Source organism: Hippoglossus stenolepis, chromosome 21 (assembly GCF_022539355.2).
Source record: "Hippoglossus stenolepis isolate QCI-W04-F060 chromosome 21, HSTE1.2, whole genome shotgun sequence".
Lineage (NCBI taxonomy): Eukaryota > Metazoa > Chordata > Actinopteri > Pleuronectiformes > Pleuronectidae > Hippoglossus > Hippoglossus stenolepis.
In genome coordinates this window covers 3,871,612-3,899,516 of record NC_061503.1, presented here as the reverse complement: position 1 = coordinate 3,899,516, position 27,905 = coordinate 3,871,612, and the positions used below count along the sequence as shown (strand labels likewise).

At 44.5% G+C, this 27,905-nt stretch overlaps 1 protein-coding gene across 3 annotated transcripts; it reads right to left on the bottom strand.

Annotated features, from left to right (window-relative positions):
- On the bottom strand, positions 1-27,865 carry myocd (myocardin). Of its 3 annotated transcripts, XM_035146711.2 has the most exons (12): positions 27,353-27,865; positions 21,536-21,601; positions 10,609-10,793; positions 8,741-8,845; positions 8,313-8,623; positions 7,784-7,940; positions 7,164-7,697; positions 6,030-6,521; positions 5,342-5,488; positions 4,800-4,928; positions 3,712-3,769; positions 1-3,439 (listed from the first exon to the last, which is right to left on the bottom strand). In XM_035146711.2, exons 1-12 carry the CDS (start codon positions 27,405-27,407, stop codon positions 2,904-2,906), a joined length of 2,775 nt encoding a protein of 924 aa, XP_035002602.2. In that variant the 5' UTR covers positions 27,408-27,865; the 3' UTR covers positions 1-2,903. The 3 variants fall into 3 exon arrangements, with proteins under 3 accessions (XP_035002602.2, XP_047194422.1, XP_035002603.2); XM_047338466.1 differs by lacking the exon at positions 4,800-4,928; XM_035146712.2 differs by lacking the exon at positions 21,536-21,601.
- Positions 27,866-27,905: the final 40 nt, after the last annotated feature.

Below are 27,905 nucleotides of genomic sequence, written 5' to 3'. Positions count from 1 at the left end.
TTATTTTTGCTGTGATAAGTTTATTGCTTTTCTTTCTGTAGTATACAGAGATGCAGGCAAATACTGTTTTTTACAATAGTAAAGCAAATCAGTGGCCAAGCAACATGGAAGCTTCTGTCAGATGTGTTTTTTTTTATTATTTTCTTAATAAGGGAAAATTATTGTGAAATGAACCCAAATAAAATTTACAAAAAAAAGGCCAGTGGATATTCTTACAACAAGAGAAAGTAAAGAGTACCAGCTTTGTCTTATATTCAAGGTGGGCATTAATAAGCCTACATGTAACCATAGAAACCATTTCATAAGTGCAACACTTAATAAGTAACAGAAACAAAGCAATAATTGGTCAAAACAGAACACAAAGTGAGACAGATGTTTACAGAGGACATAACTAAATACAAGAAATGTATTGGCCAGTGCACTTGAATTGTGACATTTTGAAAAATGATCACTTTTCTTTGCATAGATTAGATGAGAAGACTGATTACAGGCTAGTAGCTGTTCCTGTTAATATGAAGCAACAGCTAGAAGACGGTCAGTTTAGCTTAGCATCAAGACTGGAATAAGGGAGAAATGGCAAATATGGCTCTCGTTTGCAGCAAAAAACCAAAGTGCAAAAGCAATAATTTGTGCTTAAGGATTATGTGCTGGATAAAACAGGCTAGTGGGATTCAAAGATGCTGGGGATGGATAAGATAACAAAAAAGACCTAATCTTGTGGAAAGGATCATTGTGGCTAAAAGAGGGTGAAGATCATTAAGGTTCAGTGTGTAGAATTTAGTGACATCTAGTGGCGAAGTTGCATATTGCAGCTGAATACTCCTCACCTCACCCTCCACTTCCAAATATGAAAGAGAACCTGTGGTAGTCGCCTTCAATTGTCATAAAAGGTGTGTAGTTTGTCCAGTCTGGGCTACTGTAAAAAACATGGCGGCTTCCGTAGAGAGAACTGATGTAAATATAAAGTATTTAAATATAAAGGGCCCATTCTATGGTAAAGAAAACAACAATTTGTACAATTTAGATAAAACACACAAGTGAAAATATCACTAGGATTAGTTTATATTCAAATTCAATTGATCCCTTACACCTAAATCTTACACACTGGACATTTAAGTAAGATGAACATGCTTTAAGGCAATTGTTACTTTTGGACAGAGCCAAGTTATTCCCCTGTTTCCGGTCTTTGTGTATGCTAACCTAACGAGCTGCTAGCTTTAGCCTTATATTTAACAGACATGACAGTGGTAATCAGTGATCTCATCCAATCTAATAGATCTCAAAATGAAAAACTATTCCTTCAAGTTTTTACATGTCTGAAACAATAAACACTTACTGACCAAAACAAAACTTTAAAGGGTGGTTTGAAAGACTAACGTGTGTCTAGGCTGGCCCCTGGTACATGTTCGTGCTGTGTTTATATGCAGTATTCACAGTCAAGGTCTGAATATATTACATTTTCCTATTCACAAGTGCTAATAATGGGCATTTCCACTTCACATGATTCTTTAAGGAAAAGTGTTTTTTAAGAAAGCATGGCTTTTCAAAGTGGTTCCTTCACTTTGCATCACATTTTTAAGAGATTTACGAAGAAATGTCCGTAGTCGGAGTGGTAGCACTGGAGTTTCCTGGTAAATCCTAAAGAGCCCCAATCTATTAAAAGGAATGACAGTATAAATACAGGTTAAAGCATAAATATAAAAACACAAAAATAAATAAATGTGATTGGTCTGGAGATGGAAAGGGTGAATTTTTTTAAGGACAAAAATAAAAAGTACTTTAAAATAGAGATGAAGTTGTCTTTTTCATTAACATTCGTCAGATTTTGCAGCTAAAGTAAAACTGACATATGGTGGAGCTTTCTTTAACCAAACCAGTCAATAGCTGTCATGGCATATAAGATGGGGGGAAATTGGTATAAAAATGGTAGTAATTAAAAGCTGTTGCAAATAAGGCACAGTTTGTCTGCCGATTCTAACGATAAGACCAATGGTTTTCAAAGACATGAATTTCTCTCCATAATGTTCTCCCTATGGATAAATAGGCCAAATAGTGAAAAGAAACTTGTATAAAAATAGGACCTTCAAAGGAATGACAAACACTTCTACACATTTTCTACATTCAAGCAACCTGTGACAAAAGTGTATTAAGCTAGAGGTGCACAGTGAGATTTTTTTGTGTCATATTTACATCATATAAGGAATTGATTACGTAATACACTTAAATTTGGGGTTTGTGACCTTTTCCACACCACTGACAAAATATGCAGATGTCAACTTGTCTCCGTCAGTACAGATGGTTCTGATATTTACAAAATGGCCGTACGAAGCAACCCAATTCACCTTGTAATTCCTTTCATTTTTCCAGTAATACAAACAGAGACTCAGAAAGAACTGATTGTCAAAATGTGTCTTCAAGTCTAGGTGGCGTTAACACTGATATTGCATAAGGTGTTGGTATAAAGCACTGTAATCACGTCCTTCCATTATCTAGAAAAATCCTTCATGTGTCCACTGGGATACCTATTTGGCAGTTGTGCGCATCGCTGTCCAAAAAGACATCGATCATGTCAAAAAGCATCTTGTCTTTGGATTCTGGGTATCGCGACAACAGAAGAACCTGATTTCAATGAAGTGGAGGAAGTAAGCAAAAATATAATCTGTTGTTCAACTTCTGACTCAGCCGACAAAGTTTGAATTTGACTGAAGGCTAATGGTCTACTCTTCATAATGTGACATGTGGTATAACAAGAAACTAATTCAGGTACTTGCTGAATGCAGTTGTTCTTTGGTATGGTCAGAGCTGATGTCACTGCTCCACATAGATACCCTTAAGCTGGTGTTTTGTGTGTGATGATGGCTAGTTTGTGGTTAGCCAGCACTTGTGATAGGGTGATGTTGCTTTCACCAGTGCTCCAGGTGGAGGTCCATGGCAGAGTTCAAGTTCATGTCTGTGACATCCAGGAACTCTGTGTTGAAGATGCTGGGGCCACTGGGTGGGGCAACGCTGAAGGCCGTGGCTGAGCTGGGTGGCATCAGGTCCAGCCACTCCATCGTTTCCCACGGCGTCTCGCTGAACGTCATGCTGACCATCCCCTGAACCTCAGGGAAGGTGGACACCTTGTTGCTGATGGGCGACAGTGGGGTGTCCATCTGATCTCTGTTGGTCACGAGTTTGTCCTGTGGTGGATGGTGAGGGTGGCGGTGGTGGTTGTGGGGGCTGCCGTACCCTTCGCCCTCTCTGTTCCCTTCGTCATCCACCCCGTCCTCGGTAGCCATTTTAAGAAGGGCCACTTCCCCTCCCCGGCCGATTGGACTCCCAAGCAGAGTCTCCAGGTGGCTCTCTGTGATGTGATTGCCTGAGTGGTCGTACGGTTGCTGTGCGGGGTACAGGTGCTCATAGTGACGGTGGAACCTTGGGATGAGGAGGCCGGGATACCCTGGGGACACAGTAATGTGAGGCACAACTTTGGTTACAGAGGACCTCTCCCTCTCTTCTCTGGCGTTAGCTGGCATCTCTTTAAGAGAAAGAGGAGAGGAGGGAGGGTCACAGCAGGTTCTGGGATCTGATACCAATGTGAGGGCGGGTAACTCGTACGTGAACTGTAAAGCTAGTGCACTTGGTGATTTACGTGGGGATTTTACGGCAACATGCAGTCACGGGGCCAGCTACAGTTTCGTTCCTGGGGACTATTGTTGAATTTCACCTTACCTCCACTCTCTATGAGCACATCCAAAAGTTCATCCATCTGCTGACTTCTGGTCAGTTGCTGTAAAAAAATAAAATAAAAAGAGATACATTTTACCAGCTGAACAATACTTTTACTATTGAAATTGAATTAAGTTACATTCAAGGATTTTACATGGGAATATGCAAGCTTTCAAGCAGTTTACTAGTTTTTCTAGCCTTAGGCCAAAAGAAAGAGTTTGTGTGGATCCTAGCATATGACTGCAAAACTATATTATTATTATTATTGCATTATAATAGCAAGCCCGGTTATTTTCCATCTTCAGATGCTAAACTGTCGAATTAAGCTAGCTGGCTAGCTTGCTGTGTCTGCAACCTCATCAGTGTTATGGTCCAAAAAAGGAGCTTTCAAACAATCTTCGTCTATATTTTGACAGAAAGATGTTGCTCTTCACCAGTTAACCTGTGAGACAAATCCCATAATCAATTGATCAGTTCTTAATTGGAGAGTAAAAAAAGCGTATTAGTGCCGTATTGCAGAAGAATAGATTTCAAGAAATAATTGCATGCAGGTACAACCGACAGTAGCCTTGCAGTCGACCACTACGAAACCTTTCCTTCTCCACAAAATAAGCAATTTCCTTGAAGTCTGTGTGGTTCTTAGTTTGAAATAGAGTTTCTGATACTCATATACTGAACAGGACATTTTACAGTTTAAAAATAAAATTGTATTATGGACAAACTTTGTATTAGAAACACTTTCAAAACTGAACATCTAAACATACATTTGTACGTTTTTACGACCAGCATATTAGTTTGGTTGTAGAACAGGTATTTATTCAATGCAAGTAATTCAACTAATAAAAGTTTATTTATATTTTTTATTATACAATGAAAACACCAGTGTGCCTTAGACATAATAAAGGGTGAAAAGTTAGTGCGGTAAACAAAGCAAATGGATGAATGAAAGAGGTGCAATAGAGGTGATGGACTTTAAGAGACAGAAAAAGAAGAAGAAAGGAGGAAAAGTGGAATTACAGCAACGCCGATAGATCAAATCAAATCTCTGGCCAGCCATTATCTACGGAATTTGATCATGGATTTGAGTTTACCTGCTTCACTGCATCCTCATAGCATGGGGGCTGTCTTAAGTCAGAAGCATCTGAATCTGAGCTACTGAAGGCAGGGGAAGAGACCTGGCTTTTTTGGCCAACATGCCGAGGAGAGGGCAATACTGAAATCTATATGAGAAATAGGTAAAAAGTGACATTAGCCCTCCAATTACAACTGGGGAGCTCACCAAATATGAATGAATTTCATATTAAAATCAAAAAAAATATGAATAAGGCCGTCATGTTCGAATAATGATCCCATCATATGAAACATTTAACTGTAGGAAATGGGTTTGGCGCGTTGTGTTCTGGTAAAGGAGTCACTGATGTGAAGGAATATGTAATGAAAACAGATGAACTCTTAGAGTGGAGATGGGACAAGAGTGACAATGAACCTCACAACAAAGGACAATTGCATAGAGTCAGACAGATCACAAACTAATGGAAAGGAGAAAAACGGTTACGTGAATGTGAGGTGATTCAGACCAAGTATCAACGTGAAGACATTGCAGGTGCACTTTGACGTGGACATGAACGTTTACCTTTGGTTGCATGTTCTGGTTGTCAGCTTTTGCTGCGCTGCTGTGGTTAAGGCCACAGTCGGTTGAGGGGGGGAAGTCTCCCTGAAGGCCTCTTTGGTCAGAAGTGTAGGAGCAGTTCACCGCCTGGCCACCGCTCTTCTGGTGGATCTGTCGTGAGCAAATAATCAAATGTAACAAAAGATAGCACTGACATGAAGAAAACATTCGAGATATACTGTGGTTACAGATATTTTCATTATGCAGAGGTTAAAACTAATGGCCTCCACCAAGGCGCTCACGTTTGTCTTTTTTTGTTAGTTGCAAGATTACGCAGAAACTACTCAACAGATTTCCAGGAATATTTGATCAAACGTTAAGGGCATTTTTAGCCATGTTCGCGGCGTGTATTTCTCATTTCTACATTTTTATATAATTAATTCACTTTTAATTTGTTTATTTCTCTATATCTGTGTCTGTATGTTGATTATGTAGCTGGGTATAATTACATCTAAAGCTGGGTTGGGTCATTTATTTTTTCTAACATTTATTTAAAAGTTCGGCTGTTTCAGTCCTCCAAAGTAATACAAATTGTATGTGGGAACATTCACAACTAAGTGGCATGCTTGTATGAGATACACTGCTGCTCCACCTTATTACATTTGTATTATTTTAGATGACTTGGCTTACAGTTAATAACCGTGATTCATACCTGCATGTTGCGTGCTCTGTTGTTGCCTGGGGGGTGGTGGTGACCGCAGCTGTCCCTTCCCAGTGGAGGGGAGAGCAGGTAGGGGTTGTTAGGAGACGAGGGCTGGGGACTACTGGAAGGCTTTGCATTGGGAGAGTCTTGCGGTGAGCACTGTGGACTGAGGAAAGCGGACATGGTGGGGGGGCTGCCAGAGGCAGGGGCCGTGTCCATACACTGTGGCCCCCCGGGGCCCCCCAGATTGGTGAGGGAGGTGTTACAGTGCCCCATATCCTCCATGCAGTTGCCAGGAGGGCTCTTTAGCTGTTTGGGATTGGACAGAGGGCAGCTGGAGGACAGGGACATCGGCTCCTGCTTTACAGTCACCCCAAAGAAGTGCTGTCCCATCATGGCGGGAGTCTGCTGGTGGTGCATGGAGGGGTGAGGGGGAGGAGGGTCCTGTGTTGCTCCATAGCAGCGTTTCCTCTTGTGGAGCTGCATTTTCAGCTCTTCAACCTAACAAGCACGGTCACAGAGGTAAATATGTCAGTGTTTTGTGTGAAATGATCCTGAAATATCATGACAACAACAGCTAGTAAGATTTGTGTCTAAATAGTAGAATAAGTGATCATTTTATGTCATTGTTGCACAGTGTGTGCATAGCTACCTATTTTAAAATCCAAAGGGCTTGTATCTGAGTCATTGTCCTGCATGTGTACTTCCTTGGTTCACTTGAGCTGGGGTCTTTCTGTGTGGAGTTTGAATGATCTCCTGATTGGCTGTACTGTCACGGCTCACACTAAATGGGACTCAGCCGTCTTTGATGGTAATAATATGACCAGTTCTTTTCCTACTATGACAGCTCAAAATATATGCTGTTAAAAAGAGCCACTAGGAGAGGGGCTATTTTTCAACACAAGTGGCTTGTGTTGTAATCTGTAATTCAATTACAGTGGATTTTACTTCCCTGTTAAATTGGATGTTTTACAGAACGTCACCAAGACACCTGGAAATCATATAGAGGTACACACTGCTAATGTCACATTGCTGTCTGCAGCTTTAAAAGACAATATTTAGGTTTTCTATATGTTTGTATGTTGAATATATATATAATATTTGAATGTGGCACCTGATACACTATTCCCGCATGCCACCCACCTGTCTCTGCTCCTGGTGCAGCTTCCACGTCAGCTCCTCAATCACCTTCTGCTTTTCCACCAGCATCTTATCCTTTTCAGCTTCCAGGCCGTCCATGGCTCCGCCTTCCCCCACCCTCTGTCCCCCGCTGCCCTGGTTGCCCCCTGCCAGGCCGTCCTCCATGCTGAGCTGGGCCGGGGACGGCTGCAGGGCGAACTGCGTTGGCGAGGACATGGGCACGTCGCTGAAGCTATCGGGGAGCGAGCCGCTGAGGGACAGCTCAGAGGAGGCCGGAGAGATGGGCGGGGTGGAGGAGGTGCTGGGGTACGGGTAGTAGCCTCCCTGAGACAGGGCGCTGGAGGAGGACGGGGACTGGTAGGACGACAGGGACCCGGTGGGTGTGACGGGGAAGGTCACCGTGGTGATGTCGGAGGAGCCTGAGGGCGAGGAGCCCGCGTTGCAGTCCTTGAAGGGCCTGAGTCGCTCGATGAGGGCGGTCTTGGTACCTGAGACAGGCATGCCTCGGATACGCAGGTGCTGCCTGAGCTCTGAGACCTAACAGAGACAGAAACAGATGGATGGGATTAGATTGCCTGTATAGTGCAGATTGATAAATTAATTTAATTCCCCTTGGCACCTACTTTTAGGTCATCTAGATTGGCTGGCAGGGGCCCAGGTTTGACTGGTGAGATGTTACTTTGGTTGGGATATGTGCTCTTCACTGGAGAGGAGGAGTTACTGTTGGCTGTGCTGGACGGGCCACTGGGGCTACAAGCCGATATCTGCTCACTGGATCCTCTACAATGACACAAGGGAAGTGGATTAATCATTTACAGCAACAGATTTAATGGAATTTAATAAGGCACCATTTGTAAAGGGCTTACACATTGTACACCCTATCAAAATATCACTTTGCTCTCAAAACACAGGCTGACTTGTGGTTCCTAGAGTCTGTGAGAGTAGAATGGGAGGTAGAGGCCTAGACTGCTGGAGGAACTCCCATCATGCACTGGGCACTTCTCTTTATACCTCTCTCTGACTCCACATGCAATCTCACTGCTTTGATGACGACCTCGACAGCATGCAGTTGAATGGTCCAGAAAAAGTTAGTAAATGAATCTTGAGCCAGGATTCTTTTTGTCAGATTTATTCACCATCACTGTGACTTACTTGTGGGTCTGGGCCGGCAGGTGAGGCTGGTAGCTGAAAGTCGGCTGCCTCTGCTGAGCCTGGGCCTGCGGAGAGTGTGTGTGCTGCTGCTGCGTCTGTGGATGTGCGTGAGAGTGTTTCTGCTGGCTGAGGATCTGCAGCTGCAGGAAGAGCTGCTGCTGCTGCAGGAGGCGGGCGTACGCCGAGTCCATGGGCGGAGGGGACTTCTCGGCCTTCTGGTCCGGAGGAATGTACTGGTGGTACTTGAGCTTCTTCACCTTGGGCTTCACATCTTTGGGTTTCTTGTGTCGGTTCTTGTCTGACGTCTTGGACTGTTCGGAGTGAAGAGGGCGAGACAGTGTGAGCGTGCGATGTTCCATAGGAATGTGCAAATGTTTTAAATGTGGGTAAGTCAGTGGAAGCTCAGAGGTGTTTAAGAGTTCACTGACCTTGACAATAGCAGGAACAGGGATGGGGGGAGTGGCCACGCTGTTGTTGGCACCGGACAGCCCTTCATCCTGGCTCTGATCAGGTGGGTCTCTGGTTGCTCCCCCCTGTTGACACATAAAAACAAGATATATGATTCTGCCAAGTCATATATTTATGTTTTCTTCCAGTCTGACTATCAGATAGTTCCATGCGACTTAATTCCTCTCTGTATCCATCCAGAGCAACTTCAACACAGCAGTTCTTTCAGTTTTTTTAGGCTGAACTGGACAAAACAGGCCATTTCAATATACTCCCTGAGGATTAATAGATGAGATCATCCAATCATTCTCTCACCCTTTACATACTTTATTTGTTTTATAGCTTCATTTTAAAGCTGGAGAGTGGGATTAATACGTATGGATGATTATGGTCGGTTATATTCAAGCCCTCGTCAAATGAGTTCCCTCAAAGCTGATTGAGCCAATCAGGTAAATGTCTCTATATTGTGCAGCAACAATGACAGGAGCCACTCTGCCTGTATGATGACTACTTTTATACTTTAACTGTAGTTTGCTGATAATGCTCACATTGTTTCACTTGAGTCAAATTTGAAAGGACTTACTTTCAGTGGAGTAGTTTAACATGGAGGTTCTGTCACTTTTACTCGAGTAAAGGAACTAAAAACTATCCGACAGTGTTGTTGTGATCTGTTTCGAGACTTTTCAATTTGAGTGAAAACATGAAAAAGTAAAGTCAGGGGCATCAGCAGGTCACTCAGTAGTACAGTCGCAGTAATAGCACAAAACCATACATTAAAAAGGGGTCATTGTTTGTGGATGTGTTCTAAAATGTGTCTAAATAATATTTTTTATTATAAAGCAGTTGTTGCTGAAGCATTTGCACACTAGGAGAACAGTTCCACCTTCGTCTTTATGACACTAATACTACTGCTACGACTACTTCTGCTACTGCTACTGGGCGGCTGTGGATCAGGCAGTAAAGCGGTTTGATCCCAGTCCCCCCAACTGTGCTTAATAATACCTTTTATTAATAAAGGGCTCAAAGACACTTTATATAGTGTTAGCAGAGAAAAGCAAATAGCTATAAATATGAAATGCACGTCATAATCAGACATTAAAAGCAGTTCTGAAAAGTCAGGTTTTGAGTAGTGTTTTGAAGGTGGAAATAACAGTGGAGTCTCTGATTTGGATTTTTTGTTATAATATCCCATTCCAATGACGAAGGCCTCATGCCAAATGACGCTAAACAGACCACAGTATGATATAAATAAATAAAAACCTAATTTAATTTGTTTGATTTGATTGATTCTGCACACAGACTTTTTTCCCCCGCTATTGTTGCCTTCCATTAGGCTTAGGTTTCACTGTTTTCTGTGCTTGCACTGATATCTCCTTCAGTTGAAATGAGGACGTGTGGAGACTGTTTGCAGGACACTCAGTTTGTAATCCAAATACAATCCTTATCCCCAAAAATGCACATGTCTAGATGTTCCCTCGGCGAAACTCTTCCAGAAAGTTCTAAACAGACGTTTCCAACTGGATTCAGTTGGAACGTGTCAGAGGCACAAAGTCCAATGGACGTAAACAACTCTGCTCTGGCACGAGTTTCAACCCAGCGACCGTTGCAGGATGGTGGCCGTTGGAGTGAGGTCATCGTGAGTGAGAGGTAAGCAGTCATGGAATAAAGGCAGCTGGAATGTGACACCTGCCCAGTTCAACTCAGTGCAACGGTCAGCTGAGCAGAGGAGGCTGGTGACGCAGTTCACTCAGCCGCCACAGGAGGGCAGAACAACCAAAGCGGTGGGGTTGCCCGACAAGATACAGATGGAAGGGACCAAAGAGGCATTGACCGTTGTGTGATCGGTTACCTGTCGTGGGCTGGTGAGGGCAGGTGAGGACGAGGAGGAGGGCGTGCTGCCCACGGCCTCCGATGAAGGACAGGCTGAGCCCTGGGACTCGTCACTGTGGTGCTGCTCTGGAGACAGACTCTCGCTGCTGCTGTCCTCCTCGAATGTGTAAGAGTCTTCCTGCTTCGGGAACTTGCCATGGTTTACTGTAAGAGGAGCAGACAGACAGGTGAGGAGGGGGGTCAGTCAGCTGGAATGCATTATTGACTGCATTGCACACAACTGGTTTTAAAGGTGATCAGATGTGGGTCGAACCCCAGCTGCTCCTGAGCAAGACACTGCCCAGGATGCTGAGTCACCAGTGTGGGAGTTCTAAGCCACTTGTAATGTAAAAGATCATTTTTCGAATTGATATAATACTTTTCTGTTCTTCACGAACACTCAAAACACTTAGTGTACAGTTTTTGCCATTCACCCATTCACACACACATTCATACAGTGCATCTCTGTGCAGCACTTTGTCGTTCACACACTGTCGGCACAGCTGTCTGGGGGCAATTTGGGGTTCAGTATCCTGCCTCCATGTTACGCAGAATGGGGGAGGACTGGGATCGAACGCCGACCTTCTGGTTTAGTGCACGACCCGCTCTTTCCCTGAGCCACAGCCACCCAGATCGGGTCTTAATTTGACCAATCACTTGTGTTTTCTCTGACGAATAATTGCTAACACGGAGGTCTGTTTGCCACCTGTTGATCTACGTGTGGTTCCTGCTCCACTGAAAAGGAAAACTTTCCGAATGATTGCTTTACTTTTCACGCTGTTACAGTTTCAGTTTGATTTGCTCTCTCACTGTCCAGCTGCTGCCGCTGCTGCCACAATCTACATCTCACAGCAATTAAGCAGCAGCAAGTAATTTCCCTGTAATTTGGCCGTGGGTTTGGCTTCTCATGCAGTGCACTGGACATACTGGTTGTGGTTATGTGATGGGGGGGGGGGGAGGGGGGGGAATCTGCAGATTTAACATATGGCTGAATAAAAGTACTTCCACCTTCTCTTTGTGTGTCTTTGATTAAAACATCTGTTCATCTGTTCAGCATCGGTTGGAGTTAAGGCGGTAACGATCTTGCTGCGGAGACTGAATGTATCATCAAGTATCAGGTCACGACCAAGAAAACGGAATATTAGCATTTCTAATATTTTCAGGTTTCATTATTTATTATGGAAGCAGAGAAACCAAGGAAAAGGGGAAAAAGGAACTCGGGGATTGTGTGTTCCATGAGATGCACATTGCAAACCGCTGCTTGTTGTGTACGTTTCCCATGTGACCAGTGCCTGTCTGTCACCGACACCTCGCACCACACTCAGCCTGGAGGTGTTACGCTGCGCGAGTGAGACACCGACACCGCCACTTTACCTCCGCCGCGCTCCTGATTGGCCGGGCTGATAGCGAGCACGGCCTCGATTGGTGGAGCTAAGAGCGGCTATCTAACGGGGCTGAAGGGACAGCGCCAGGGGAGGTGGGGGGTGGTGGTAGAGGTTGGTGGGTGTTGTGTGTGTGTGTGTGTCTATGTGTGCTGAGGTATAAGATTCTCTTTTTGTATCCAAACATGTGACAGCCAGGAACAGACCCTGGTTTCAATCACAGCACCAGGCCCTTTCTGTACAACTCACTGACCCCACAATACACACAAACACACGCAGACACACACACACTAACAGAGGTTAACACACAGCTTAGTGCACAGTATTGTCCTAAATGCATTTCCCCCACCTGTTGGTATTTTAACGCCTTCCCTCTCTGACACACACACACACACGCACACACACACACACACACACACACACACACACACACACACACACACACACACACACACACACACACACACACACACACACACACACACACACACACACACACACACACACACACACACACACTCTAACTCTGCTCTACTACACGCAGTCCAGTACGCAATGTATCCGATTTGATGTCACCGGGAGATTGAGGTGGCGGAATGGCAGGAAATCATGTGAGCCGTGCACACTTCCGCTTTTCAAGTGGCTTGATTTAGAAGTTCCAGCGGGGTCACATAGTTTTCCAACACCACCGCTCAGAGGTTGAAACAGTCATGGGGAGTTGTGTTGGGGGGGATAGAGCTTTAAGGTGAAGGGTTAACGCTGCAGGCGCGGAGAACACAACAGCCTGGTCCTGTCACCGGGCTTTGGAGGTGGCTCTCTGAGGCCACAGACGCCTGCCGAAGCCCGAGACAAACCAGGGGCGGCGGTGGGTAACAAACATACACACAGGTACGCCCACACATTCACACACAAGGATGCACTCGAGTTCAAGCACACATCTCCACTTCGGGCCCAAATACAGCTGCTGCTCGTCTCAATAAACGGCGCTCCCCTCCTCCTGCAGAGGTAGTGTAAACCAGCCGACTGCGGCCCGCCCGCTCCTTTACGCAACATGTTTACGGGAAGCTCAAGGGGGCAAACATAACAAAAAAAAGGCAAAAACACCAATCCCAGAAACGCTAGCTGTGCTGCCAAGAATGCTATGGAGAGCGTGAGTAACATGATGGCGACTGGGAGACAAACAGCCAGAGGTCAGAGCGACGCAGTGGGACGGCTGAATCCCGACGCTTCGTGCTGCTCTTAATCAGCCGTTGGTCTCAGTATGCATGCTGTGCATTTTCCTTAAATCAAACAATGGAGCTCCACAAACACTAAAGTCAATATTGTACATTGGTAAATACTCATTCCAAAGCTTTATTTTGATAGAAATGAGTCCATTTATTGGCACAATAACAACATTTTTGGGGATCCAGACGGTTCTCGGGGAAAGCAAAAATGTAAATAACATTCTTTGCGCAAGAAACAGAAATGAACATTTTTCATGGATAATAAATCAAAATCATTTCATCAAAGAACAAGTTTGACACCATAGAATTGAAATGTGGCTTTAAGTTGGAACTGATCGATTATTACTATTTGTAAATATTTGATGAGGTACAGAGTAGATCAGCGGTAAGCTTTTGGAAAAAAGCAACAAACTTGGGTTGCCAGGTTGAGAAACATCCCCAGTTAAAGGTAAGTCATAATCTATCAGGGCTGCAGGTTTAATGTAAATGAGTTCTTCATACAGTTACACAGGTTTTGCCCCTCAAGTGGTTCAACAACTCAAGGGGGGTTTAACTGATACTGACGCTACATACAACCTGTAAACACCTTATAAAGGGTGAAAAGCTGAAGTTTTAGATTGAAACTTTACATTTAGGTGGGGAAAAAAAGAGATGCACTTCCTGGTTTTAATTTTCATCAATGTCTCATTGGATCAACGGTCAGAAAGGAATGAAACTTGGGGCGACTGTCCGGAAAATCAGATGCACCTTCACTCATGTTATTTGCATGTTTATTTGAACATGATGTTTATAAAAGATCATAAAAGATGTTTTCACCACTTGCCCGTGTGCTTTGTTTGTTTTGTTTGTTGGTTTATTTGTTAGTTCGCAGGATTAGGCAAAAAACTACTGAACAGATTTCCCTGAAACTTTGTGCAAGGAAGGGACAGTGGACAAGAAAGAACCCCTTCAATTTTGGCACAGATCCGGACAAAGAAGCAGATTCAGGCATTTTGTTTGTCACTTCCTTTGACATTACAAATGGATTTCGATGTAGTTTAATGAAGGGACTGTTGGGCCTTGGTGGGGGTCTGTGCTTTATCTAGTTTGAGTTAAATCCAGCAGTGCAGTCATTAGAGTGCATTCTTGTTTGAGTAGAGTACAAACTCCAGCAGAGTTCTTTGTACTACTTAGCATGTGATATGAACAATGGTTTGTTAATAAACACACACACGCGTTAAAACAAACTAAAGCTGACAACCAGGAGCACACATGTGGAGTGTCTCAGTTTGAGCTGCAGCAGGTGTTAGCAGTGTGTTACACTACACAGCCACGGCTCTCTCTCTCTCTCTCTGCTGATACCTGTCATTGTGTCGGCAGAGTCTAGGGGCATGATATTCTTTTGGACCAGCTCCAGGGGCCCCGGCCTGAGAGCCAGCCTCTCGTTCAGGTCCTCGGCGAGCCGGACTCGCTTTAGCCTCAGCTGGGCCTCCACAGAGGAGCCGTCTGAGGCCGGGTCTGCACAACACACAGCGGGACCACACCATCACCAACATGACACACACCGTGGGGGGGGGGACACTGCTCACACGAGGCTGAGCATACTGCAGTGAGTGGTGAAAAGTGATTCTCAGGATCTGTGCAGTTTTACTAAAGAGACTAAAGTTTTTTTATATTTATGCAGTTTTATTTTCTACTGTATCACAGTTCATTTTAACTCCACTACATTTTATCTCCATTATTATTATTATTATTGTCATTATTATTTATGTTACGTTGTGTTGGAAAGAACTCTAATATATAAATATAAATAAAGTTATTATTATTAATTTGTTACATTAATCCAACAGCTGTAGCTACTACTTACATTGTGGATTTTTTAAGATTTCGTCTTAATGCATGAATATAATTCATATTTATTTAACACTGACTGGGACCATTCTGCAAGATTATGAGAACTTCTACATATTCTACTTTTAGGGTTGTCATTTTTTCACAAAATAAAGTTTGACAAAATTTGAATCCAAAATCAAATTGCATGGCCTAATCCTAATCCTCACTGGATTTCTGGGTAAAATGCTGTTCATTCATTTTGAAAGCAGTTCAGTGTTGGAGGGGGACTTGGCTGCAAGTGAAGCATTTATAGACTATTAATGATGCTGTTGTTAACCAGCTTGACCACAATACCTCCAGAAGATTATTCTTACAACCCTGTCCATGCTTTTTTTCCTGTTCTGCCGGCTTTTTGCTCAGTGCAACTCTAATTTCCATCCATCCATTATCCCAGCTGACATTAGACGAGAGGCGGGGTACACCCCAGACAGGTTGGGCCTCTGTGATGTCACAATGTACCTGTATTTCAGGAAGTCACCAGTATTTTAGTATTAGTATTTTCACGATTAAATATAGAAATGTGAAATTATTTTTACTTCGGTGAAGAATTCAAATACTTCTTCCATCACTGATGAACATAAAGTTTGCTGTAGTATACTGTATCTTAAACTGTACCTTAGTTCCTGCATCTTAAATTTGTTGAGGGCATTCTCTTCTCCATCTGAGCCACAGCCTGGATTTAAAGATGGTGACACGTTTCCACACAGAATTTAAAATACCCCGGATACGAACTGCGCCATCTTGCGCATTTAGGGCCAGGGCACGGTAGCAATCGTGGGATGAAGCTGTCGATACACGCACTCAACCAATCACGAGTCAGTCTGAGCTGTCAATCATGACGTCTCCCTCGTTTTTTAATAGTAGAAAAAAAACTAAAACCAAACTTAACGGAAAAATTAACACCTAAAGAACTACCTAAAATAAGAGAATCCATCTTTCAGAAAAATGTATTTGAATTGTATATTTGCGTGACCACCAGGTGGCGACTGAGGCGCTTTGGCTTCACTTTTGGGGAGCAGTCATGCCGTCCATCTTCATATACAGTCTATGGTCTGATCTATTTTTTTTTTCTTCCTTCATTTACAGACTTTAAACCTGCTCCTTCCAGCTGTTGCAAAAAAAGAAAAACATTTACACGTCTTCCTTCAGCCTTCAATCATCAATATTTCTGTTTTGGATCAGTTGTAATATCTGTGCAGACGCTCCTCTACCAGTGCAGTCAGACACTTTGAGTACTGGAAAAATAAACAGAGTGGCTGTAATTAAAGCGCTGCAGCAGGTGAGATTTTCAACCTTTAACAATCTCCCTCTGTTAAATCCAGAATAAATAATCAGAGCTGGAGCGAACCGGGTCTGGCCTGCAGTCTATATCTGCAGCGCTCACAGCAGTGATGGCCGCGCTGCGAGGGGAGCACACTGGACCAGTTTGATTATATGAGTGCAAGAAAGAGCAACAGCACTTATTTGGTCAAATATAATTTTAGTGGGATATTTCTGAGGGATGAAACAGGATACAGTGCCAGACTGAAATGAACGATATGGATCTTTGTGCTGGACGAGGCAGGTGGAGTATTACCGACGATGAAGAATGGCCCTGAAATGTAAGGCCTCACAAGAAATTAAAAATAATAATAATAATTTCAACATCAAAATGAGGGCGAGATGAATCTCCAACATAAGGCTCTCTTAATCTCTGATACAGAAAACATTTGGCTTAACGTCTCCTTCATACTAGGCGTTTATCTCTTCACATTAAATGGAGAGGAAGGGAGAAGGAAGGGAGGTAGAGAAGATAGATATGTCAGAGAGTGGATGGAATGAAAGAGAGTTTGAAAGTAGTAAAGGACCAAGGGAATAACATTAAGGTCAGAAATGAAAGAACAAATGAATGAAGGAAAGATTAGTAAGAAGAACTGAGACGAATGGGTTGAAAGATAAAGAGATGAAAGGGGGATGGTGTTTTTGTTTAGAAAATTAATGGATGGAAAAAGTGAATGAAAAATATGCAGATACAGATGAAATAACAAATAATGAACAGGAATCACTGATAAAAGTGAAAAAAGTAAAATTGCCGAAAGGGAGGAAAAAAAATGAAAGGATTGAAAAGACGAAGGGAAGAGAAACAAAGAAGAAAATTAAAAAAAAAAAGTAAAGAATGAAAGAAAGAAAGAGAGAAAGACAGATAAAGAAAGAAAGAAAGAGAGAGAAAAGAAAGAGAGGAGAATGAAAGAGATAAGAAATAAAGAAACAGAATCTAGGGGATTTAATTGGAAATGAGAATGCAGAGATGAAGGCCAGAAAGAGGATACATTTAAAGTAGAAATAGGGATTGGAATGAGAAAGTTGGATGGAAGGATGAAAAGAAAGAAAAAAGGCGAAAGTGTTGAGATAGAAATCAAGGCTGAAAGGAGGGAGGCAGATGTAAAAAAGAAAACAAGGCAAGAGAGAAGGGGAAGGAACGAGGGATACATGAGAGAAGGAGTGGAGGAAAAAAAAAGGGAACAAGACAGTGAGGGCCACACAGATGGAGGGCAGCGGCCAAAGCAGAGGATCCAGTGTCCTGCCTAAGAGGGGAAGTGGCGAAACAGCTGTCAGCCCGCGGTCACATTGGCGGCCCGTCGCCATCCACCGGCGGGATGACATCACCTTCTGTATATAACTGAGCTTGCTCACCGAGTCGGCCCCTCACCTGTCAGCCACCGGCTTGATTTAAGGCCTGATTTGACATGGCGGGGACACATGGAGCTCTAAGTGTGTTTAAACTGTGTAACCAAACTGCCCGAAAACGTGTTCGACCGTGGCCGCGCCGGCATAACGTAACCCGATCCGGTGAGTCTGAAGCAGGCTTACGGACTTTTAAACATTCTGCAGCAGTTTTAAAAACACAGCCGCACTTTAAACCTATTGCGATACATGTACCTGCTGACTGTATCGGTCCAATGTAAACACTACACTAAGAGGTAAGACGTATGGTGCATTAAGGCAGGAATAATTCCCTTTGTGTTTCCATCCACTCAGGATTAAAGCGCTCCTGCCGTGGAGATGAAAATGCACAAAAGCGACCAGGAAAAGCACATTAAACCTGCAGCTACAGGCCCATTATCTTTATGAGGAAATATTAGATGGTGTGTGTGTGTGTGTGTGTGTGTGTGTGTGTGTGCATGTGTGTGAGTCAGACCTGTGGCCAGCAGGCAGACAGTGTGCCCCTATGCAGGCCACACGCCAGTCAGGCCTGAGAGGCTGGGGCGGATTCTTCAATAGCCTAATAAACACCAGATGTTCAGTTGGTAATATATACACAGACCCTGTGCCGTGTCCATCTCCCCGGCAGGAATAACACAGCGCGGCGGAGCAAGCCAGCATCTTAAGGATCGTGGCTACGGCAGCATGGAGGAGGATGCAGCTACGCCCAGAAGCATGACATTCTTTTTTGCGAGGGGCAGACATAAAGCGCCGGGAGGACATATGATGTTTGGGAGAGTGATAAGACATCGAGTGTGCGGCTGCAAGAAAGTGTGTACGAACAAATACAAGTCCTTGCAACCCTGTTCTATCTGCGCCACCGCCTGCAATCAAGAGATAAACAGCCAATTGAAAGTTCCTTTTTAAAAAACGCGCTGGCCAATTGCGTTTCTCCTTGCTGCCTTATCTTACTCCTAGAAACTGATAGGGCCTCGTCGGGCCTCTGGATTCCGTTCCCCCGCGCACTTACCAGCAGTTTATCTGGAGGCTGGAGCCTCTGTGAAATGGCAAACGGTGCCAGAGATATCATTCAACAAATCCCTGGCCTGCAGTCCAAGTCCCCAGTCCCCTTGTTTGTTCTTACGGACGACGAAAAAAAACCTATTCGCTGGCATCACTCACTGCTCCTGTGATTGCCAAGACGACGCAGCGCTGCTTTAAAGTATGAGGAATCGATAAGATCTCAGTTTATAAGTGGCTGTCTGCTGTGTAACGTCTCATGCTAAACAAACTTTGCTTTCTCATGAATATTTGAATTTTGTGGCATGGGCCGTGTGTTGGCAGTCGACGCTAAGCGAGACAGCTGCGAGCATTACAGCGCTACCTTGATCTAAAGAACGTGCAAGGCCGTTAATCGTAGCGTCGGCAAGGATTTAAGAGTACGCTCCGTACGGTCGGGTCTACATGGTCCCATCACTATGTCTTATATGTCAGTACAAAGCCTCTTTCTTATGAAGGACAGCTCGTGCTCCATGCTGTTGAGGACGGGTCTGCCTTCACTTGGATGCGGCACTGTGCTGGAAACGGGTACAGTCCATGTAAATCTGGCTGAGCAGTGTGTCCTCCAAGACTTAGAGGCTCTTCAAGTGCGAGAGCATTCCACTGCTGTCACTCACCGACCCGTCTGCCTGCAGCCACGCTCTGGCTGCAGCCACGCTCTGTCTGTCTCTCTGCCTGCTGGGTGCATATATCCACCTGCTTCCTCTACGTCCACCTCCGTACTTGTCACTACCTGTGGATTTATCCACGTCTCCAGCCTGGAGCGGCTCCTCTGCAGAGCGTCATCTGTCATTTTTTACCTTAGCAAGGTTAGCAAAAATATGTTTGTTTATACATCCAGCAACAGTAGCTAGTGATTTAGTTCAGTCTCAGGCCACCTGGTGATTGTAAGCTCAGTGTTCACTCACTTTTAACTCTGTTTTTGGCCTCCACCATCTCCTGTAAGAAAATATATGACTCTTTAGCTGACCAAATCTCTTCTTGTTCATTATTTACCCAAATGATGATGAGAGAAGCACTTTCCTCTTTGTAAAAGCTAGTTGTTTAGTTACTCTGGTCAGTTACATAGTGCAGTGTGTCATGAAAATCTCGCAGACTAGCAAAGATATGCACGTCTCCATCGCAACCACTTTGATTCCAAAGAAACTCTGCAGCAGATCATTTCACTGATTGGCTCCTTCTTTCTGGTTAAAGTTCAGTGATCTTCCGATTCCTGAGCTACACTCTTCTCCTCTATCTCCATCCTTCTTCCTCTCTTGTTCCCTTTCAAGCAGCTGGCATCGGATTTTATAGTTTTCATTTGAAAACTGCAACAGACAAACACAGTTTTTTTTCCTCCCTCTCTTCGTTTTACATGCCATTCAATACGTCAGACTCAATGATCTGATTCATGTGAAACTTGGGGGAAAGATGCTTCTCACAAATGCATTCCAAGATTTTAGAGAGAATACTGATTGAGCCAAGGGGACCTACGATTAAAGGGCAGATCTGAGAGGGGAAAACAGCTCAGAACGCTCAGAAGCCCAGTGTGGGAAACTGGGTTGCATGTTTCAACATTTACATTCATGTTGCTCTCCAGGACTGTCAGCACACACAATGTAAGAGTGTATTCTGATCATTAGGTGGCTGAATGGCTGCTTATATTATATTTGTATATTTAAAAGGTGCACACATTAATATTGATACCGAAAATGGAACAAATGACTTGCGGTAACAAACACAGGGTGAAATATCGACTAGCCCACAACTTAAAGGATTTGGTTCAGTCTCATTGTTGTCATCATCATTTCTGTAAAAAGAAACTCTAATAAAGTCACTTTACACTACATGCCCAGCACCAGACAACCAAGCTGATATCTGATATCTTCTGAAAAGAGATGGTGGAGACCAAAAACTGAGCTTAAAGTCCTTCTGTGGCTTGAAACTCAACTTCAAAACAATGCTAATGTTGCTGGATGTATAAATTAGCATATTTATGCTATCCTTTTTTTGCTAAAAAGCAGAGGAGATTTAGCGGAGGCCCACTATCGGTTAAAGGCACAAATGGTACGCTAACATTATTGGAGCAACTGAAAAAAACGTTTTCTCATTCATCACCAGATGGAATTTGTTTTGTGGGTTTTCCCAGCACTGAAAAATCCTGTTTGTCTAAAAAATAGTGGCAGTATGATCTCAGTACAGACACAATGTCCCTGTTACTCTGGATAATCCAGGAAAAAAATAATGAGCAGTTTCTGGTGAAAATTGTTCTTATCAAGAGTAACAGGGACATGGTTTCTAGACAAAAACAATAACACAATAACAATTAACTGATGATTGCAGCTTCTCTATAAATATTGCAGATCAGAATATAGATTGTTTTGAATGTGATTTTTAAATGCTATGGACACGTTTCCATAGAGAGACATTTCATTGTCTTTAGGTTAAAGCAGATGCAACCAAATCTATGGGAAATGTCCTACTCCCCGTTTTGTTTGGTTGTCTTGTAGAACTGAGCCTTCACCTGCAAGTCTTGTTACTAACTGGAGCCAAAGTGTGATATGTTGCTTTTCTTGTTCATTGTGTATCCCTCACACTTTACGTTCATCTGCTGGAGTCACATCGCTGTCCAACAGCAACCTTGTGTGTGTGTCTGTGTGTGTGTGTGTGTGTGTGCAGCAGCTCGGTGTCGGAGGGCGCTACTCACGAGGCATGATGCCTTGGTCTGCCAGCTGCTCTCGTGTCCTCCTCTGCTGAAGTCTTAACTGTAGCACTAAAGATGGAGGGAGGAAAAGAGCAAGAAGAAGGGCAAAGATGAGAAAGAGATGCGGAGGGACAGGTGAGGGACAGAGGAAAAAGCAGGGGGAGAGACTGAGAATTCAACCCACTTAAAAGTTATAGTCTGACTTAGAAGATTCAGCATCAAATGGACTTCACCTGCAGGCTGAAGGCATGTGGCGATTAAACAGATGCACTGTATGTACGTGTCTATAGATACATATGCATACAGACAACACAGGGGGAAAAACAACACTGCTTGCTCACAAATATTTCTGTGAGCAGGATGTAGGGAATGATAAACACAGCTCCTGGCTTTTAAACAGATCTGCTCGGCAGTGTGTGGTCCGCAGCGTGAGTGCGTGAAGTGTGCGTGCGCTGCGTGTGTGTGTGCGTAGAAATGGTCTAGGTGGGAGTGTGGGGTCATAAACATAGAGCCTCCCCCGTGTCTGTTGGTCGGCTCGTGTCTGTGGCTCTTTTTCTTTTTCTGTCTTTGTCTGCGTGTTTTCCCTCCCCGCTGTTATCTGAAGGTCTCCCTGTGAGATCCCGTTCCTGACGCACAAGTATGAAATGTTCCTCCTTTTCCTGCGAGGCCCTAATTACTTACTGCCTGTCTTCCCGATTGTTAATTCTCCCGCTCAGGTGGTTTATGTTGGTGCAGCTGTGGCCGCGTGAGCATTTCATGAATTTCCCTCTAAAGCTTCCAGCTTTGATGTGATGACTTTCCGAACAAGTGGACTCGGCGTCGGTGCCACATCGCGGCGCTCTCACGTCAGAGCACCTACATTACGTAACACCGGGCCCTTCCCTTCATCTGACATCTGCTTTGGTTTACACTGAGGGGGGTCGCGACCTCCTGGTCACAGCATCACAGGGGGAGAACGTAGGCATTAGCCGCTGACTGAGAGACGATCAGAACAAGTAACTGATACATCCTCAGTCAATAGTGAACACTTAGGGACAAATGCAGGGTTTTTTCTCCTGTGTCATGGAAAAAGCAAGGTGACAATGGAATGTAAGTGTTCGTGTTAGAAAGTTCTGCAGAGCTTTGATTTGAAGTCAAGGGACGGCTCTTCGCTTCTCTGTCTTATGTTCACAGAAGTGAATTCTGTCTGGAAGTAGCACCGCGGCTGCGACATGTAACCACTGTGCTTACACGGGCCAAAACAGAAAATAAAATAAACAAACTAGTCACTCACAAACAATGAATATGACAATTTGCTTTCTTCAGTACACAATGTGCTCGAACAAGGAGCAGATTTCACAATATATTCAATGAATCTGAACTGAGGTCAGTGGTTCCAACTAATAATTGATGACAACGCTGCATCAGAGCTTGAGCGACAAACTGACGTTGCAGTTCAAGCCTCCTCTGACGCGAAGAGGAGCGAGACGACAATGAAATGTAACCGTTAGCGCTTTGACTCGAGGGACTTCTCTCTTGCTGCTCTGTTTTCTGTTCCCTGAGAGTCTATCAATAATTTCGGCCTGAAAAAGCACAGCGGCTGCCATATAATCAGCTCCATCTCCTGAAAGGCTTCAGCGAGACCAGAGGGTTGTCTGCCCTGATTGCAGCGCACACATGCTGTAGGAAGAGGACCTGAGCCGGGCCGAGCAATCACACAACACCGACCACACGCTACTCTGCCTCTCTCGCTGTTTTGGAAACCGTAGACATTTGTTTTAACTTTGGCACTTTTCCCCCCCCATTTTTCTTCTCCAACAATGGACAAACAAACCCACAGCAGCATTTACAAGTTTTCAGATTTATAGCGTAAATAAATTATCATCTGGCCACTACTTGCACTCAGTGAAATGGTGATAATCACACAGGACAGGGCAGCGATATTCTGATTTATCGTCCTCCTGTGCCTCACACGTCCGCAGCCGCCGCCACCACACGAGAAAGACACGGGCTAACAATAACAGCACGGCTCTTACACCCCAACCCCAGCGACTCAGCTCAGGAGGCCGCTCGCCTTTTGTTACAAGAATCCTCCTGAACCTTTTCCCGCAGCACAGGCAGGAATGTGTGTGTGCGACAGATGTACGAGCACCACTTGTATAACTTCTAATAAACAGGTATTCCCAAATGAAGAATTGGGTTTATTTTATTCCACGGCCTCTGCGTAAAGTGAAAATCCCCCTTAAAACAGAACTGGGGTGTTTTACTCCTGTGGTCTTGGACAGTTAAAGGCAGATTTGTGAACATGAGGCAGAGCCAACATGCAGGAGAGCCAACACTCCAACATGAAGAGACGGCTGGATTCGGCTGCTGCTCCCCTGACAATGACGTATGGTGAAAAGTGAGTACGGTAAGGTGATGTGTGAAGTGCAGCCATTGTCAGTGGAGGGCATCCAGGTTTTGCCGCTCATATTATTCCCTATTATCATCTTTGTCAGACATTCGCCAGACACACGCTGCAGTAATCACTGGAAAAAAATGTATCTGCTCTCACAAGCTTCACAGAATTCAATTCAAAGGTTTAATCAATATGATGCTGACGGAGATGTGATGGGTCAATCAACGCTGCCGCTCAATTGAAACACAGAGTTAGAACAAATTAGACTGAACATAAATCAATATAATTAACCGCAATAGCTCAGTCCCAAACTATGCTGGGAGTCGGACTTCTGTTCATTTGTGCTGCTTCACAGTCACAAGCTAACGTGACAAGTTACAGATGCAGATCCGAACCAAAATCGGGTTCTGGTGAATTTGAATGTGGTTTCATAAGGGGACTGTTGGGCCTCGGTGGAGGTAGGGGCTCTACTGAGTGACCTTCGAGTTCAATTCTAGGACCAGCTAGTTAATGAGACCCCCATGCCACTAGCTGGGGGGTGGGGTTTGCACTTAAACTTGAATTCTTTACTGTTAATAACGTGTATGCACAGTAAGCACTTATTTCATCGTTGTGACACTAAAACAATCATTAGAACATGTTGCTTGTTATTGTGTCTTTCTATGGGGTGGGTGGGAAAGGTTGGTTTTAATGTAGGGCCCCACAGGTCCCTTTTGACTATAGGGCCCCCAAAGTCTCTTAAAATGTTCCATTTTCCAATGAGAATAAAGCATTCATTTATATCCCACATTTTTTCCTCTCACCCTCTCGTGTCCGATCCAGAATGCTTCTTCAAATTATTACTGAGGTTGTCACGAGTACCAATGTCCCGCCACTCGCTGGATTTCTCTGTTGGTTTAGCTCAGGGTGCAACAAATAGTTCAGTTTCCTGATGGCGAGTGCAGGTGCTCATACAGATACAGTGGCTTTGACAAATGCTGGACTGGGTGTGGTTGGTAGCCGACAGGTGTTTTGTGAAGACGGCCCCTGTGTGAGGTTCTAATTTACTGTTCAACATGTAGCTGACACCTTGCAGCACCGATTGAAGTTATACTTGCCGCCTCTGTCACACTGTTATGTAATTGCAGGGGGCCTGAGACCTCGGCCACAGCCCCGTCGAGCTGTTAATCAAATCGGCATGAGAACTAGTCGCTAACACACACACTCACAAAACATTTGGCGCTCAGCAGGGACCACTTAAGTGAGATCTTTATCTTTCCTTTATAACTTCAACCATGCAGCAGCAGTTCCCATGGCTTTGATAATGAAGCTCCGGCGAGGTGCTGAAGCAGCGACGGTCGCTGGTTTTCACACGGGGCGCTGGATGTAACTCAAGCTTCAAGAAAACTGTAAATCTTGGACAAGCAGTTCGCCTGCGACTCCCCCCCCCGTCGTCAGCTTTTATCAGAGAGAGATTTACAGCCAGTCTCACTTCACTTACGCAGAATATTACACTCATGCTCTCATAAATTCACTCAAGCGCTCGTGTCGGTTGTAACATGCATCACCTGAGATTAATCCCTGCAACTGCAACACCAAGCAGAACAAGATGAACCGTATTACACCCTTAAAGACAGTATCTCTACATCTGTGCCATATTATCCGCAAAGAGCGCGTCGGTTAGAGCAACATTGAACCCGAGCAACATGAGTGAAAAGCCTCCTGCTATCCACCCTCTCCTGCTCCCCCGAGTGCTTGGCGTCATTTCCCACCCTGCTGATCTGCTCTAAACAACTCAAAAGGAAAAGCATCATTTACCCCCGCCATTTGGAACGCAATTACAGCTCCCAGGCAAAACAGGGAAAGGAAGAAGCGAGGCCGCTCTACAGCCACAAGTCTGAACATTCCCAGCATTGCAGGCATGTGTATGTATATCACAGAGCAGGATGTGAACCGTGTTGCCACGCTCAGTTACGTTTTCCTCAGATAGGTGGCAGTGTTGGTCAGACTACACACACGCAGCGCAAACACACACGCTCACAGACAGTGACTTCAAACTAAAGACAGTTAATAAGAAAGTGTGTGTGTGTGTGTGTGTGTTAGTGTGTTTGTGTGTGGTCCAGGTATGATTTGTCTTCCTTATGAAGTCAAAAAGCAAGTCCCCATAACATAAATCATTAAATTGGGTGAAGACACGTTTTAAGGTTTGGTTAATGTTAGATTAAGGTTTGGGTTAGGTTAAGGACAGGTTTATGTTGAGTGTAGGTTTAGCTTAAGTTAAGGATATCGGTTAAGGTTAAGTTAATGTTAGGTTTTGGTTAAGGTCAGGTTAAGGCTAGGTTCATTTTAGGATTAGGTTTTGGTTAGATTAAAGTTATATGTTAAGGTTTTGGTGGAGGTTATGTTAATGTTAGGTTTATGGTAGGTTAAAGTTATAGGTTAAGGCTAGGTTAATGTTAGGTTTAGGTGACGGTTATGTTAAGGTTAGGTTTAGGGTAAGTAGTAACGGTTAATGTTGGAGTGGTAAAGTCTCCAGGTAATCAATGTAATGTCCTCTGAAGTCATGAAGACATGACTCTGTGTTTGTGCGCATGTCTTTCTAAAGGTATTTTGCTTCGATACCATCATTGTTCAGATCTGTAGGTTGAGCGGTAGACTGCTTCACATATCTACTTCCAGCCTGAGTGACTGAGAACCTTCACAGACACATGAGACGGAGATCAGTGGACACAAATCCCCAACAGCTGCTGCCTGTTAAAGGGAGCTTGAATCGGTGCTGTAGTCCGTACCCTTCCTCCGTTGATATGCGCAGGTACACACACAGACACACACACACACACACACACAGACAAACGCACACAAGCACCATCAGCTTCCACTTGAGCCACAGACAGATAACCTCTGACCCCTCTCCAGTGTCAAATCTGCTCTTTATCAACGTGCACAGAGCCACGGAGGGAGCAAGTCTTGTCTCGCTGGCTTCCCTCAGCCGCATCACGCAACAAGTGCACCAACCTGCCTGAGACATCACCCCCCCAAAGGTCGTGTTTTTACAAGGAGTGCCGATGAACATCAAATAACACGCCACAGCTGTAAATCCATCACGCCGCTACAGGAACACGCCGTTGGGTTCAGTACCCGGGAGAATTTCTGGCTAATGCTGGCCTCCCTTTTGGTATTCCTCATGCCGTCACATGGCCGCAGTACATTACACACACCTGTCACTTGGCTGGTGCTGCTGAAGACCACAACGCGAGTGTCAACACAACTCATCCATGTAGACAGATAAATGACATAATGCGCACAGGGTTGGCTACAAAGGCAGAGTGTTGGCAGACAAACACTTTGCAAGACTCCTGGGAATGGAAGCAGCTGTAGGCAGAAGCTGTCCACTAATAAACCTGCACACATACAAACACAGAGAAGGGAGCAGAAAGTGCACGTCAGTGGGTTGTGGGACTTACCTGATCTAAACTTGCTTCGTATCAGTATGGAGTGCTCAGAGCCCAGAAGAGTCATAATGCTTACAGTACAGTTCCAGTGTTCAAAAGTTGCAAAATAAAGTCACTCAAGAAGTGGTGCACACTTCCAACCCCCTGGCCAGCTCTGGACCCCAGGCTGAGATGAGAAGGAGCGGACCAAGCCTGCCTCATGAACAGCTCTGGAGGAAAACTATTAGAAAAAAAATTACACACACACACACAAACAGGCTTTTGAGTTGTATCTCTCTCAGCCAGTGTGCACACCAGCTGCAGCCGTCGACTCTGTGCTGCTTTCTCTTCCTGCCGCCTCCTCTCTGCTCTCTCTCCCCTAGGGGCTGATGTGGGAGTGTATCGAGTCTGTGGGCCGGTGAAGCTTTGGTCCCATCTAGCTGAGAAGCTCTGAGCAGGGCCAGGGACAGCACAGAGAGATATGCCCCAATCGGGGAGGGGCCATTCGGCCAGGGTTTCCTCTAAGCCACGCCTGCCCAAGCCTGGAGGCTGGACGGGGCTCGGCTGATGACTTCTTCCTTCCCTG